At 35.7% G+C, this 17,405-nt stretch overlaps 1 protein-coding gene and 1 long non-coding RNA gene across 12 annotated transcripts in view; one reads left to right on the forward strand and one right to left on the reverse strand.

Moving 5' to 3' along the window:
- Window positions 1–17,405, forward strand: part of ZNF385B (zinc finger protein 385B) — a 401,094-nt gene that overhangs the window by 188,924 nt on the left and 194,765 nt on the right. The window contains exon 1 of one of the 7 annotated variants that reach the window (XM_060621997.3): window positions 15,357–15,438. The exons of the other annotated variants lie outside the window; for them this stretch is intronic. Within the exon in view, the coding sequence (XP_060477980.3) occupies window positions 15,429–15,438 (10 nt within the window). The 5' untranslated portion in view covers window positions 15,357–15,428. Of the gene's footprint in view, window positions 1–15,356; window positions 15,439–17,405 lie in introns of those variants that run through there. 7 annotated transcript variants of the gene reach the window in all.
- The window catches only part of LOC132671325 (uncharacterized), a 70,626-nt gene continuing 67,770 nt past the window's right edge, over window positions 14,550–17,405 (reverse strand). For all 5 annotated transcript variants that reach the window (XR_009607047.3, XR_009607045.3, XR_014138051.1 and 2 more), the window contains 2 exons: window positions 15,165–15,329; window positions 14,550–14,644 (listed from right to left, as the gene is read on the reverse strand). This is a non-coding gene — a long non-coding RNA (uncharacterized LOC132671325). The remainder of the gene's footprint in view (window positions 14,645–15,164; window positions 15,330–17,405) is intronic.

Genomic DNA, 17,405 nt, shown 5'->3' on the forward strand with positions numbered 1-17,405 from the left:
CAAAATCCAGTTGCCTAAGGCTAAAAGTTGTAGTACATGTGCAGCACATTATTACTAAAGAATATTAGTGAATGTTAAAACCACACGTTAGAATTCTTCCTGATTTACTGCTGCAGTTGTAGACTGTTACAACATCACTTGATATTATATAGATCCTTCCCTAAATCATTCACTCAAATCATAATATGATGACTGCTGGATGTTAGTGGAGATACCTAAGATTAAATTGGGAAAGAAATAGCAAATCATTATCTCTGAATCTCAGATTTTTTCCCCTTCTGTGGGGCATAGAGATAAAAAAAAATGAGATCTTTCCAATTGTATTATGCCATTATATCCCAAATATGTTACACTGAGATAACAAAAAACAATACAGATCTTACTCAAGTTTCTCATTCAAGTACATGTAACATATAGATCTGGGTATTTTCTCTTTAATATGGACAAATGTGATCATTTTCAAGGAAATCATTATAGATGAATCTAGGCAGAAAAACACAACAAAAAAACACAGGCATTTTTATCAGATATTGGAGTGCCCTTATAAGTTGTATAGTTTAGCTCTTTTGGTGAGAGGAGTATGTGAGCAAAGAGCCTTATGATAGGAAACATTAGTCTAATGTAAGTTCCATGAGAACAGGGATTCCATTTGTTTCAGCACTCAGAAGAGTGCCTGGCATAGAATGGGACTTAACAAAAATTTAGAGAGTGAATAATGTTCCTATGATATTTCCCTCCAACTGGATGACAATAAGCAAGATAATTTGTCCCTCTGGATCTCAGTTTATTTGTTAATAAAATGAGATAATTTGAGAGTCATTTTTAAGTATTCAGATTCTATAATTATATGACATGTATTCAAAGTTTAAAAACACTTATTTGTTGAGGCACCTGGGTGGTACAGCCAGTTGAAACTGCAACTCGTGATTTTGGCTCAGGTCATGATCCCAGGGTTGTGGGATATGCCACTGAGCATGGAGCCTACTTAAGATTCCCCCTCATCCTCTCACCCCTGCTTTCAACTCTCTCTCAAAAACAAAACTAAACAAAACCCCACAATACACCTATTAGTTAAATGTTTTCTTAAAACTGCATTTTAAACAAGTAAACTCATTTCCTGAGACAAAGACAATATCTTTTATCTTTCTTTTCCTTTCTAATATCATTTAGAGTTTATATATGTGAGTTATTTCAGAAAAGTATATTACTGATAAAAATATTTTTATAGTTAATTTAACCATACAGTTCAGATGCAGGGAAGTTGTACCCATATGCTTCTAAAACTATATTTCAACAGTTTTGACTCTAGTGAATTTACCTTTTATATTTTTATTTTAAGTGGGTTTTTAATGATTTTAAATGATTTTCAGTGTTGTTTTTAACGCCCACTGTGTGTAACAAGCTCTTGAATGAAAATGAAACCTGTTGGTGATTTTTTTAATGGTTCTTTTTTTTTTCTTTTTAAGATTTTTATGCCAATGGAGAGCAAATCTTAAAATCCCTTTGGATTTCATCTCCCAGAGTTAGATACACCTAAACATTTTTGTTTGCAGAATATCATTGCACTTCAAAATTGTCTAACTTGTCCTGCGTTTTATAGTCTCGTCCATCTCCTTCCAAATATATGCCATAGGCAAACTAGATACAGCACATTTCTCCCAGCTGGCAATCACTCTCATGACATAAACAGTTGCAGAGCATTGTGCTGCCCTAAGCAAACTCTGCCTCAGAGGACAAACTGGATTTCCATTAAAATAAGCAAAGTAGAGTGGGTGTCATTTAGGTAGGTAGAGATTTTTTTTTTTAATGAATAGAACAAAAATGATAACATTTCCAATTTAACCCTATTGAAAATCTTGACACATCTGAACATGTATCTTAAGAAAACCTCCATGGCATTATTGGAACATCTGCTCTCCAGTGTAGGAGGGGACCAGGTGCTCTCTCTGGTGGCATCATTGATGACATAACAATTCTTTTGATGTGTCCAGTTGTGCAGGGATCTGATGTGTCTGAACCATGTTAGTTATATGTCATGATGTTGTAATAGAAATATTCTGATGACATGGGAATAGTTTTATCTGGGCCATGTTATAACACGTTTCTGGGAGCCATATCTATCCAGGCTACAAACTGTTTCCTTTATATAAGTTAAATACTTGGGTAAAAATGACAGTGCTACAATAATGGTTAAAAGGATTTAATGCCTTGAAGGAAATCATGCAGATAAGCCTATCTGTGGGCTAGATTCCTGCCCTCCCCTTCCTGCCAGTTCTCCAGGCTCATCTATATGGATGCAGATACTACAGGTGAAGAGATTGACTCACTGAGGAATTGTGGGAATTGATGGCTGAAGTTCCATATAAATAGTGTATTACCATTTTCCTCATTCTCTTTTACCTTGTTTATTTCACACCACTTCCTCTACATTTCCCTGTGACAGGGATCAATGAGAGAGCCTCCTGCGTGTGTTTAGTCTGCATGCTTGCCCAGGTCTGTAACCTTACAGGTTGCATCAGAGGATCATTAGGACCCAAAGGAAACTGGAGAATTTAGCTTGTTCTCAAAATATACCTACTATAAGATTTTTAAGTGAGATTATCTAAATTAGCTAGTTCTGCCTCCAGATTTTTATAAATTACATGAATTTTCTTTTAAAGAGCCAAATCTCTCCCACTGCAGTTTTTAAGATGGATTCTCTTCAGTTTAGTACCAAAAAAATGTAACAATACAGAAAAAAGAATAAACTAAAATTTTCTATAAACCTGCAGTGCTAACATATTTTGGAGGATTTTTTTTCTAAACATGTTTCTGTAGATGTGTACATATACAAATATTCATATAGATATAGAAATGCTTTTCTTACATATATGACCTTTATTGTATAACCAGCTCTATATAGTTCTCCCCAGTTGTTGTTGAACATTTTCCTATGTCACTAAATATATTTTATAATATTGACATACCCATTCCTCTGCTATTGAGCATTTAGGATGTTTCTATATGTTTGCATTTAAACATAATGTAATGAGCATCTTCACTAATACAATTTTAATTATTATCTCTCTTTTCTGGGTGCATTCTGGATTCTTAAACTCAGAACTCATATAATTCGTTAAATGTTTACTTTATTCAAATAAGTGGCAGCATAGTTAAGAATAATGATCTCCCATCTGCAGAGAGCTGTGTACTTGTAGATAATTTGAAAACCTGATTAGGCTACAATTTTTTCCTCAGCATAATCTCACCAGAAATAATAGTAATTAATGCCTTCAGGTGGTCTTAAGTAAAAACTCAGCATTAGGTATTAAAAATGAATGTTGCTAAAAATTTGTACATATATTTTAGACACCATGAGAACTCTTGAATTAATACATAAGATGTGTTAGAACCTCATATTTAGCATGATAGAAAAATAATAGTATAATTCAAAGCAAAATGATTACTCACAGACATTTTCATTTTCCCCTAAAGGAAAAAAAAAAAGGAAAAACTAAAAGTTTCCTCTGAAGAAAAAAAAAAAAACAAGGATAAACGAAAGGGCCATTTGTTTTTTTTAAATACGTATACTTAAAAATGATTTATATTTTCAATTTCCCTTAAAATATGAAATATTTTGCATTCTCTGGAAATCATTAGGAAAAAACTTGAATTCAACCCTGCTGTCTCAATTCACTGGTTTCTGTGAGGAGGGAGCTTGAAAGGAGAACTGGATTGGAAGATTTGTGACCTTGGGCAGTGCAGTAACTTTTATGAGAATTTAATGTAAATTACCTAAAAGAGTGCCTGACATATAACCTGCTTTCAATAAATGCTAGCTCCTTTTGCTCATGGTTGGGTTTTTTGTTTGTTTGTTTTGTTTTTTACTCCTATTTTTAAATGATAATGCAGATTATTTCGAGAGGAAGATTTTTTTAAATAATTTCTTTCCTTGAATGAAAGTGATCAACTAAAACTGTGCTGGTAGGTGAATTATTGCCATTTTGCTATAAAGTTATAAACATATAGACAATTTGAGAGACAATAATATATCAAACAGAAATAAAAATTTAAAACCCCAAAGTTAAGCAATTCTCATGTCCCCAGGCATGCCCTATTTCTTTATGTAGAGTTAGTCAAAAATAATTAAAGCAATAACTTAAATTTGTATAACAATCCATGGTTTCAAATACTGTCATATTTAGTTGGTTTGATCCTCACATAGGCAACCTCACAGAAGTTCATGGAAGGTGAGTGATTGGCCCAAGACCAAACTAAATTAATACTAAAGACAAAAATAGATACGTTATTTCTGCTGTCAGTTCTATTAACCATTAAGTTAGGAGAGAAAAGGAAAATCAAAACTAAAATGATAGATTATCTGTAAGCTAATGGAAGGGAAAAGTTAGCAAAACTGTGTTCTTAAATGGTTTTTAGTGTTAAAAAACAAAAATTGAAAATAAACGAGCCATGTGTGTATCTTAGAAACTAGAAAAAGTGTATCAAAATTAATCAAAGGAAGTTAGGAAGTAGACATTAATAAATATAAAAGCAAGTAGGGAAAAAATCAACAGCTAGTGTTTTTGAGGGGGAAATCTACTAGAAAAGACAAATGCATGACCAACCTGATTAAGGAAAAATTAATGGAAATGCAAATATAAAAATCTGAGTTTAACTAACTTTCCCAAAATAGCTGCTCCTACTGCTTTTCAGACTTCTTAGAAGAACAGAGAATGGTGATCCACTCTCCAATCTTTTTATAAAGTTAGCATGTACTTAATAATATCACGCACCTGGTAAAGACACTGTATTCTTTTGCCAAGGCTGTTGTAACACAAACTGAGGTACTTTGAGGTACCTCACAATACTGAGGTATTGTCTCACAGTTTTGGAAGTTAGAATTCTGAATTCGAGGTGTTGGCAGGTGGGTTCCTTCTGAGGGCTGTGAGGGAAGAATCTGTTCCTGGCCTGTCTTTGGTGTGTAGATGTCTGTCTTCTCCCTGTGTCCCTCCACATCATCTCTCTGTATCTATCTGTATCCAGATTTCTCATTTTTATAAAGACACCAGTCAGTCATATGGGATTAGGGTCCACTCTGATGACCTCATTGTAACTCGTTTACCTCTGTAAAGACCCTGCCTCCAAATGAGGTCATATTCTGAAATACTGGGGATTCATATCCTCAACATAAGAAGTTGTGGGGGGACATAATTAAAACCATCACAGATGTTCTTTGTCTTTGATTAGTTTGTCATTTGCTTTCATGAGGTTTTCTTAATAAAACTTTGAAGGAGGCCATACCCTTTTATGAAAGTTTTTAAACAAATTACATAACTTTAGAGCTGAAATGGACTGTAGACATATACTGTAACAATACCTTTATTATATTACAGAGTTAACAGGCTCAGCAATATTAGGTGACTTTCCAGTCAGTTACATCTTGGCTTTCTGGTATTACCTCTCGCAAATTCTTTATACCACTAGAGGGCTACATGGAGACTCCAGTCAGTACTGGCCCAGTGTTGGAGTCTGACTTGGGGATGTGGTGCTCCTCTATGTACTTGTTCTTCCTAGTATCGTGCCTTCCTATCAAGCACTACTTGCTTTAGGCTTGGTCAGATGAGCATCCGCCATTGCCTCTGGCTTTTTCTCCTCTGCCTTTACCCAGGTCCATTGGAATATTTATGCAGTTTGGTGTTTGGGTTTGTAAAACTACCCATGGAGAGTTTTGTTCTTACATAGTTTTAATCACCTACGCAATGCCAAAGGTTTATTGTAATTGATTTGGAATCAAAGACTTTTTTTTCAGAAATATATTATTACCACTCACATTTAGGAGTCCTCCAGTGGTGCCATTTTTATTAAATTGCTGTGTACTTGAAGGTGAGATGGTTAGTTATCCGCCAACTAAAAATATTGATTCAATAGATCTCTGGTAGTCCCAGATACCTACATTTTTAGCAGAGAATCCTGGTGATTTTTTTTAGGTAATTTTCACACCACACTTCGAACAATAAAAGAAAAAACCTGCTCGAAATCAACACATTGGTCATTCATTTTTAAATAGCTACTACTAGGAATGATTGTTTTATTTTCCAATAATAACATTTTAACAAATCTAAGGATTTTTTAGGTAAGTCACATCATTACTTTATGTATCACTAAGAAAGAAAAAAGTGTTAATAAACTATAACACAGAGCTTTAAAGAGAGCTGCTCTGGACTTGTGAATTATTCACACCAGCAACTCGTCACTTTGAAATTTCTGTTCAGAGGCATCTGGCAATTTCTTTTACCTTCAGTTGCATTACTAAGCCTGTGATAAGCAAAACTTTTACATGTACCACAACTTCTTCCCCTTGAGGTTACCTTTCTTACATCCTCTAATGCAGTAGAATGATACTTTCCAAGAAAGTCTGAAATTGCTATCATTCCTCCAATAATAAACATCTACTTCACTAATAACAAATACAAATGTCACACCTGTTTATATGCCATTTTGTATGCAATCACTTGTATGTTTAAAGACAAATAAAACTGTGGCTCTCAAAGTGTAGGTTTAAAAAATAATTTTTAAATGATAGTTAAATTCAACACATGATAGCACTGAAAAATTCTATCGCTCAACTGAAGAGACCTTATTAACAGCTCTGAACAAGTCCATGCACACTCTGAATTGACCATTACAGTTATGGGTGCTGCCTTGTGTATATTTATCATAAGATGTGATTAATTAGAGACACATCCTGACTCAGAGCTGTGAAAATGTGGTAGGCTGTGGGGGAGATCTCAGAATCCATGTAATATGGTAACACAACAATTTACAGTGGAAACTATCCTCATGTTAGATGCTAGGGTAACATAATGAGCTAGAGCAGGGATTCTCCAAGTGTAGTCCTGGGACTAGCAGCATCAGCATCAGCATCACCTGGGAATTTGTTGTAATTTCTCAGGTTCCACCCTAGAGATACTGAATCAGAAACTCTGGGAATTGGGCTCAGGAGTCTGTTCTAACAAGCCCTCCAGGGAACATGCTCAAGTGTGAGAACCACTAGGTTAGAATAAATGGGAAGTCAAAGGCAGTCAGGAAGGTCTTCTTCCACATTTATAAAGAAATATTTATTAATATAAACACACACACACACACACACACACACACACACACACACACACATACACACCTACCTCTTATTGAAAGTTAGTTTACCCAATGTAAGAATTTATATGTGCAATCCTTTAAATGACTACACTCAAATTTGGTATACATTTGGTATACCAAAGGCCTACATTTTAAAATGGCCAATAAGGGGCGCCTGGGTGGCTCAGTCGGTTAAGCGGCCGACTTCAGCTCAGGTCATGATCTCGCAGTCCGTGAGTTTGAGCCCCGCGTCAGGCTCTGTGCTGACAGCTCAGAGCCTGGAGCCTGTTTCGGATTCTGTGTCTCCCTCTCTCTGACCCTCCCCCATTCATGCTCTGTCTCTCTCTGTCTCAAAAATAAATAAATGTTAAAAAAAAATTAAAAAAATAAAATGGCCAATAAAAGGGGAAAAAAGGAAAAAAAACAATCATTGGTATGTTTTATTAATTATTATCCTTATCCATCTCTCTCCCTTTGTTCTCTTTGCTCCAAACTCTCCTGTCTTCATGGTCCTTCCCCACTTTCCCAGTATCACCTAGATTCAGAAAAATCTGAAATACCAGTATAGTTCAAAATTTTCTTTTTTACACTATTCTCAGTGTTCTCCTCTCTTCCTCTCCTTTTCCTGTTTGTATCTTTTTACATTAAAAATAATAGTAGCTAAGCCTATAGAAGTTGAATCCCCAAATTAAGGAACAGGGAAATATTGAAACATGAACAAAAACCCATGAAATTTTACTGTTCAAGTATTTAGATTTGAGGAAGGTATAGTTTAATTGCTGTCGTCTGTCATTACAATGTATAAATGAAATATGTATTATAGGAACACATGGCTAGAATATGTAACACTGGGATGTGTCATTTAATTTTCTATTCTATTTTTATTTTTTTTTTCAGGAATAGAATTTAGTGATTCATCACTTACATATAACACCCAGTGCTCATCCGAACAAGTGTCCTCCTTAATGCCCCTCACTTCTTTAGCCCTTCCCCACACCCAACACCCAGCCAGCAACCCTCAGTTTGTTTTGTGTATTTAAGGATCTCTTATGGTTTGTCTCCCTCTCTGTTTTTATATTATGTTTGCTCTTCTTCCCTTATGTTCATCTGTTTTGTATCTTAAATTCCATATATGAGTGAAATCATATGATATTTGTTTTTCTCTGACTTATTTCACAAAGAATAATACACTCTAGTTCCATCCACATTATTGCAAATGGCAAGATTTCATTCTTTTTGGCTTCCCAGTAATATTCCATTGTAGATATAGATATAGATATAGATATAGATATAGATATAGATATAGATATAGATATAGATATAGATACCATATCTTCTTTATCCATTCATCAGTCAATGGACATTTGGGCTCTTTCCATAGTTTTGCTATTGTTGACAGTGCTGCTATAAACATTGGGGTGCATGTGCCCGTTCAAATCAGCACTCCTGTATCATTTGGATAAATACCTAGTAGTGCCATTGTTGGGTCATAGGGTAGTTCTATTTGCAATTCTTTGAAGAACCTCCATACTGTTCCAGAGTGGCTACACAAATTTGCATTCCCACCAACAGTGCAAAAGTGTTCCTCTTTCTCCACATCTTCACCAGCATCTATTGTAGCCTGAGTTGTTAATTGTATCCATTCTGACAGGTGTGAGGTTTTATCTCATTGTGGTTTTGATTTGTGTTTCCTTGATGATGAGTGATGTTGAGCATCTTTTCATGTGTCTATTAGCCATCTGATATCTTCTTTGGAAAAGTGTCTATTCATGTCTTTTGTCCATTTCTTCACTGGATTATTTGTTTTTTGGATATTGAGTTTGATAAATTTCTTTATAGATTTTAGATACTAACCCTTTATCTGATATGTTATTTGCAAATACCCATCCCATTCCACCAGTTGCCTTTGAGTTTTGCTGATTGTTTCCTTCACTGTGCAGAAACATTTTATCTTGATGAGGTCCTAGTAGTTCATGTTTGCTTTTGTTTCCCTTGCCTCTGGAGACATGTCAAGTGAGAAGCTGCTGCAGCCAAGATCAAAGAGGTTGTTGCCTGTTTTCTCCTCTAGGATTTTGATGACTTCCTATCTTGCATTTAGTCTTTCATCCATTTTAAGTTGTGTGTGTGTGTGTGTGTGTGTGTGTGTGTGTGTGTGTGTGTAGTATAAGAAAGTCGTCCAGGTTTATTCTTTTGCATGTCACTGTACAGTTTTCTGAACACCATTTGCTGAAGAGACTCTTTTCCAATGGATATTCATTCCTGCTTTGTCAAAGATTAGTTGGCCATACATTTATGGGTCTATTTCTGCATTCTCTATTCTGTTCCACTGACCTATGTGTTTGTTTTATGCCAGTACCATACCGTATTGATGACTACAGCTTTGTAATACAGCTTGAAGTCTGGAATTGTTTTTCCTCAAGCTTTGGCTTGGGATTGCCTTGGCTATTCGGGGTCCTTTCTAGTTCCATACATATTACAGGATAGTTTGTTCAGCTCTGTGAAGAATGTAGGTGTTATTTTGGTAGGGATTGCATTGAATATGTAGATTGCTTTGAGTAGTATCAACATTTTAACAATATGGTTTCTTTCAATCCATGAGCATGGAATGTTTTTCCATTTGTGTGTGTGTGTGTGTGTGTGTCTTCTTCAATTTCTTTCATAAGGTTTCTATAGTTTTCAGTGTATAGATATTCCACCTCTTTGGTTAGGTTTATTCCTAGGTATTTTATGGTTTTTGGTGCAGTTTTAAATGGGATTGACTCCTTGATTTCTCTTTATGCTGCTTCATTATTGGTGTATAGAAAAGCAACCGATTTTTGTACATTGATTTATATCCTGTGACTTTACTGAATTCATGAATCGGTTCTAGCAATTTTTTAGTAGGGTATTTTAGGTTTTCCACATAGAGTATCATGTTGTCTACAATGAGTGAAAGTTTGACTTCATCCTTGTCAATTTGGTGCCTTTTATTTTTTTGCATTGCCTGATTGGTGAGGCTAGGACTTCCAACACTATGTTGAATAACAGTGGTGAGAGTGGACATCCTTGTCTTGTTCCTAACCTTAGGAGGAAAGCTCTCAATTTTTCCTCATTGAGGATGATACTTAGTGGTGGGTCTTTCATATATGGCCTTTCTGATTTTGAGGTATAATTCTTCTATCCCTACTTTCTTGAGGATTTTTATCAAGAAAGGATGCTGTATTTTGTCAAATGCTTTTTCTGCATCTATTGAGAGTATCATGTGGTTCTTATCCTTTCTTTTTTTAATGTGATGTCTCACATTGATTTGTGGATACTGAACCAGCCCTGCATCCCAGGAATAAATCCCACTTGATTGTGGTGAATAATTCTTTTGATGCATTGTTGGATCCAGTTTGCTAGTATCTTGTTGAGAATTTTTACATCCATGTTCATTAGGGAAATCGGTCTGTAGTTTTCCTTTTTAGTGGGGTCCTTGTTTAGTTTTGGAATCAAGGTAATCCTGGCTGTGTAGAATGAGTTTGGAACTTTTCCTTCTATTTCTATTTTTTGGAACAGCTTCAAAAATTTTTAATGTTTTTATTTATTTTTGAGACAGGGAGAGACAGAGCATGATCAGGGGAGGGACAGATAGAGGGAGACACAGAATCTGAAGCAGGCTCCAGGCTGTGAGCTGTCAGCACAGAGCCTGACGCGGGGCTCGAACTCACAGACTGTGAGATCATGACCTGAGCTGAAGTCAGACGCTTAACCGACTGAGCCACCCAGGCACCCCAATTTTTTGGAACAGCTACAAAAGAATAGGTATTAACTCTTCTTTAAATGTTTGGTTGAATATCCCTGGAAAACCATCCATCCCTGGGCTCTAGATTGTTGGGAGATTTTTGATTAGTGACTCAATTTCTTTACTGGTTATGGATCTGTTCAAATTTTCCCTTTGGCCCTGTTTCAGTTTTGGTAGTTCATATGTTTCTAGGAGTTTGTCCATTCCTTCTAGATTGCCCAATTTGTTGGCATATAATTGCTCATTTTATTCTTTTATTATTATTTGTATTCTTTTTTTAATTCTACTTTTTAATTTCCTCTTTAATTTTTTGGTTAACCCATTCATTCTTTTGTAGGATGTTCTTTAATATTCAAGCATTCATGGTATTTCCAATTTTTTTTTCTTGTGGTTGATTTCAAGTTTCATAGTGTTGTGATCTGAAAATATACAAGGTATGATCTCGATCTTTTTGTACCTGTTGAGGGCTGATTTGTGACTTAGTATGTGATCTCTTCAGGAGACTGTTCCATGTGCACTCAAGAAGAATGTGTATTCTGCTGCTTTTGGATGAAATGTTCTGAACATATCTGTTAAGTCCATCTAGTCCAGTATGTCATTCAAAGCCATTGTTTCTTTGTTGATTTTCTGCTTAGATGATTTGTCCATTGCTGTAAATAGGGTGTTGAAGTCCCCTACTATAATGGTATTAATATCAATGAGTTTCTTTATGTTTGTGATTAATTGATTTATATATTTGGTGTTCCACCTTAGGGGCATAATATTTATAATTATTAGGTCTTCTTGGTGGATAGACTACTTAAATATGATATAATGCCCTTCTTCACCTCTTGTTACACTTTATTTTAAAATCTCGTTTGTCTGATATAAGTATGACTACTTCAGCTTTCTTCTGATGACCATTAGCATGAGAAATGGTTCTCCTTCCCCTTACTTTCAATCTACAAGTGTCTTTAAGTCTAAAATGAGTCTCTTGCAAGCAGCATATAGATGGGTCTTGTTTTCTTATCCATTCTGATACCCTGTGTCTTTTGATTGGAGCATTTAGTCTCTTGACATTTAAGTGAGTACTGAAAGATATTAACTTAATGCCATTGTATTGCCTGTTATATTGGTGTTTCTGGTGATATTCTCTGGTCCTTTCTAGTTTTTGTTGCTTTTCATCTTTTTTGTTTCATTTTGTCTTTTCTCCACTCAAATGATCCCCCTTAAAATTTCTTGCAGGGCAGGGCTGGTTTGTGGTCACAAACTCCTTTAGTTTTTGTTTGTCTGGGAAACTCTTTATCTCTATTTTGAATGACAGCCTTACTGAATAAGGAATTCTTGGCTGCATATTTTTTTGATTTGGCATATTGAATATATCTTGACACTCCTTTCTGGCCTGCTAAGTTTCTATGGATAGGTCTGCTGTGAACCTGATCTGTCTTCCCTTATATGTTAAGGACTTTTTCCCTTGCTGCTTTCATAATTCTTTGCCTGTCTGTGTATTTTGTGAATTTGACTATGATATGCCTTGGTGGTGGTTGGTTTTTGTTGAATCCAATGGGAGTTCTCTGTGCTTCTTCAATTTTGATGTCTGTGTCCTTGCCCAGATTAGGAAATTTTTCTGGTATAATTTGATCACATAAACCTTCTGCCCCTTTTTCTCTTTCTTCATCTTCTGGAACTCCTATGATTCGGATGTTATTCCTTTTTAATAAGTCACTGAGTTCTCTAAGTCTTGAATCATGATCTTTTGTCTTTGTTTCCCTCTTTTTCTTCATTACTCTCCATAATTTTATCTTCTAAATCTTTGATTTGTTGCTCCTCATTGTCCATCCTTGCCATCGTGGTATTCATTCAAGATTTGATCTTGCTTATAGCATTTTTAATTTCATCCTGACTAGATTTTATTTCTTTTCTCTCTTCATTAAGGAATTCTATGCTGTTTTTAACCCCAGCTAGTATTCTTATTATCGTGGTTCTAAATTCTAGTTCAGACATTTTGCTTATGTCTGTATTGATTAAGTCCCTGGCTGTCATTTCTCTCTGTTCTTTCTTTTGGGATGAATTCCTTCATTTTGTCATTTTGAGGGAAGAAAAAAATAATAAAAATTAAAATTAAAAAAATAAAAACAAAACAAAATATCAAAAGAAGCTAGATCCTAGGTGTGTTTTTGTCTGCTTGTTGAAAGAAGCCTGATAGAAGAGAAAAAACGAGGGAATGGGAGAAAAAATAATAATAAGATAAAATAAATAAAATTTTCTGTATCTCAGAATGAGGAAGAAAGAAAAGAAAAAAGGGAATAGGAAAAAAGGAAAAAATTAAACAAAAGCAGAAGCAAATAAAATGAACAAATAAATGAACTTGTAAACAGAATGAAACCCAAATGAAGTTACACGCAGTTTCCCTTAGAACTGAAACTATGGAGCCCTCTATAGTCCATACACTAAGCAGGTGGAGTGACTTGTGCTGGTCTTCTAGGGGATGCTAGGGGATATGCTTGGAGAGTGCAGTTGGGCGGGGCTTGGTGTAATGGCTGTGTTCTCCACTAGGTGGCGCTGCTTAGCTTACTAGGGTGGATCAGTATGGTGTGCATGCACGCACAGGAGAGGTGGAGGTGGCTTCACTCAGTTCCCTAGTCTCTGGCACAGGAGTTTCATGCTCTGAGGGACCTGCGGTCAAACACCCCTACTTTGTCTCAGGATTCCGTCCACTCCTTGTCTCTACCCTGTCCATGTCCAAGCTGTCCACCTGCCAGGCAGCACCTCCCTCCAGAGTTTTACCTCGAGTGGGATTGTGTTTTAAAGCCCCATGCATCAGAAACCCCTGCAGCTTGGACCCACACCAACTCTCTGGGAGAGGGTCTCGCTGAGCAATGGCCAGGTGCTGGCTTGCCCTAGAAAGCATTCATGTGATTGCACAGTGGCAGAGGTTCAGAGAATACGGTAAACCACAACAGACAGCCAGCACCAGGGTTTGCTGCACGCTGGCATCTTTGTCCCAATACCAGCAAACATGGCTGCTCTTCAGGGGTCCTCTGGGACCTTTGCCTGTGGGGAGGCCATATGGCTGCTACCAAATGCACTCCAATAAGGGGAACCACCACGGACCCCTCAAACCCTGCTGCCTCCTCCTGGGAATTTGCCCTACTTCCTCACCAGAGCACCACCAGGCACTGAGCTCCAAAACTTCATACTCTACGCTCCACTGTTTATAGAATCCTGGTGGATTGAAACCCTCCCCTTTCTCCCTGTCAATGATGTTGGGGAACAGATTTCTTGTTCAGTCTCCCCTGAAAGTGTTTTCACTCTTTCTGTCTCTTTCTCTCCCACTACATTCAGGGAGAGTGCTTTTCTTGCATGATCCCAAGATGTCACGCTCCTCCCCTTTCCCTTTCTCTGTTCTCTTTCCACAAAAACAACTCCCCACCCTCTGCAGCTTTTCTCTCCTTGAGTTCACCTCTCTGCATTGTGTACCTGCTGTGTGGTTCAAGTTATGCAGATTGTTGTGTTAATCCTCAGCTCAATTTCCTAGGTGTTCAAAATGGCTTGATGCTGATCTAGCTGCATTTCAGGGACAAGACAAGCTCAGGGCTTCCATGTTCCTCCACCATCTTAACCACCTTTCACCAATACATACAGTTTTTATCTCATTTCTATTTTAGAAAACATAGTCTTAAAAATCACATTCAACTTATTGGCTTTAGTGTTATCTGACATGCTGTGTATTCTTCTGTTGGGCTCAGATATAGATTTTTCTCTTTTTAAATTGTTAATACACATCTAGTAGAAGAAGAAAAAGAAACAAGATATTCCTTTGTTAAATGTTCATTGCAATATTCTTATTGCTTTAAAACTGTAAGGTTTATTCTCTCAGGAGAAACTGATTTCAGAAATAATTATCTTTGTATTGGAGTCAAACAAATAATCCATTGTGGAACTGAAATCACATTGGAGGCCCAATCTCATAACACCAAGTAATAAGTATATTTGCATTCTATGATCCTTGATTAATGATATAATTTTAATATTCGGTACTTCTAAAAACATGCATATTATACAGAGGTTATTTCATAACACAATTTCTTTTTAGTTTGTAGTGAAATGTATTTTAAATTCTTAGAGAAAAAAAAGAAGGGGAGAAAGAGGACAGTGACATTTTTTAAATATGATCTTATAAGCTTATTTGCATAAGTTTAAATTTTGTTTCTTTGTGAATTCAGTAGAAAATATTACTGGAATTTTAAAGAAACAGCATAATCAATTCAAAATTTACATTTCCAACCCCAGTGAAGTAACCTACTTTTCCATAATTTTTTTTGGCTCTGTACGCTGAGGAGGCAACATCTACTGACAGTGACTGTATTGTTTGTTAGTTTCCACCGAGGTGCACAGTGAGTGAGTGGAGTCTGTCCAGTACTCCAGCAGGCATAGGATACAAGGAAGAGTTTGTGAAGGCTCACACTATCTGTAACAAAACGTGTGGCAGGTTAACGTACTTCTCAGCTCTTTATACCTTTGTTACACATAAATTACAGACAGACTGAATTGACTTCTGCTAAGAAACATGCTTCTCGGTAAGTAACATACCTTCCGAATGGTAGATTTGTTCTGAAGTGATAGAAAAGATATATAGGGAGGTATACTTGGCTTTGGATGTAATTTTCCAGATTTGTGCAGATTTCATATAGTGCTGGGCAATGCCATGATTGGTATTATTTGTCCTACTAGGATTTTAGTTGATGAGGTATGGCACCTTAGAGTGATCTTGTACATGTATGTATAAATTAAAGAGGGAGCATGACTAGCATAACTATACTTTTTTCCCTTCCATTAAGATGAACACAACATTTTGGGGCTTAATTAGTAGTTGTTATAGACAACAGAGTCCATGTGATCTAAGTGTTAACATGACTTCTGGTTTAAAAATATGTTGCACTTCCATATGTTGTTAAAATGCTCTGATATGTCCTCTAGAAAGAGCTGGTTCTACATGATCATTTTATTGATATGTAACATATATGGGAATGCCTAGATTGTCAGTTTTAACATTAGTTTCAAGTAGGAGAACATTGAAAAAGTGAAGTGTTAAGCATATTTTTAGTAGTATTCACAATTATATCTTAAGTGTTATAAAATATTTTTAAATATAGCATTTGCATGCATTAGTCTTAATAGAAATCCTGCAAAACCTTTAATAGAGAATCTGACATAGGGAATCTTTCTCACTTTATAGAATATGATTAAATTAGAATTTCATTGGAAGCTACATAAACATTTTTAAAATGCTTCATACATTAAAAATGCTTCATTTATTGTCAAGTTAATATTGTGAAACACTGGTTGAATTTTATGCCATGGATTATTTATTTTAAAAACATTTTCTTACTAGAACGTGTCAGTAAGTGTACAATGCATTATGGAATTTTCCAGTTAATAAGGGCTAAACAAACATTTGAAATTTCTAGGAAATTAAGTGAAAACATCTTTTATTGCGATGGTTATACTTTGACCAGTTGTACACATTACTTCACATGTGAGAACAATTTTAGCCTTTACTGGAGTTATTCATTATGTCACTATTTAGGGATGTTTGATACCCATTTGGGACATAGTAAATATAACTAGGTTGGTAGTTTAAAAGATAAATTATATTTGTACTTCATTGTCAGGATGTTTGAATAATTTAAATATTAGTTAGGTCTCCACAGATTAAGCCTAAAATTGATGATGTATTTTAGAGGTCAGTTTTTGCTATAATTTCAAGCCTATTTATTATTCTACTTAGTAACAGTATACTGTTATGAAGAAAATACTGGACTAGGAATGAGGTGACACATTTGGTTCCTGGCTCCTCAACACTGCTCCTAACCTCTTCTATAAATCTATAAAATTATTTCGTAGAGTTTTACTTTATTTTTGCTATTCCACTTCTGCCCTCTTAGTTTTTTATTATCCTTTCATGTTGATGGAACTCTGTATACATGTATAAAATGAATTGGATGTTTTAAAAAGAGCCTTTATTTTATTTTATTTTAATTTAATTCCAGTATAGTAACATACAGTGTTATACTAGTTTCATGTGTACAACATAGCTATTCAACATTTCCATACATCACTCATCGCTCATCACAAGTACACTCCTTAATCCCCATCACCTATTTCACCCAACCCCCACCCACCTCCCCTCTGGTAACCATCAGTTTGTTTTCCATAGTTAAGAATCTGTTTCTTGGTTTGTCGCTCTCTCTTTTTCCTTTGCTTGTTTGTTTTGTTTCTTAAATTCCACAGATGAGTGAAATCATATGGTATTTGTCTTTCTCTGACTGACTTATTTTGCTTAGCATTATACTCTCTAGCTCCATCCATGTCACTGCACATGGCCAGATGTCATTCTTTTCTATGACTGAACAATATTCCATTGTAAATATATACCATACGTTCTTTATCCATTCATCTATCGATGGGCACTTGGGCTGCTTCCATAATTTAATTACTGTAAATAATGCAACATAAGGGTGCATGTATCCCTTTGAATTAGTGT

This window comes from Panthera onca, chromosome C1 (genome assembly GCF_046562875.1).
Source record: "Panthera onca isolate mPanOnc1 chromosome C1, mPanOnc1 haplotype 2, whole genome shotgun sequence".
Lineage (NCBI taxonomy): Eukaryota > Metazoa > Chordata > Mammalia > Carnivora > Felidae > Panthera > Panthera onca.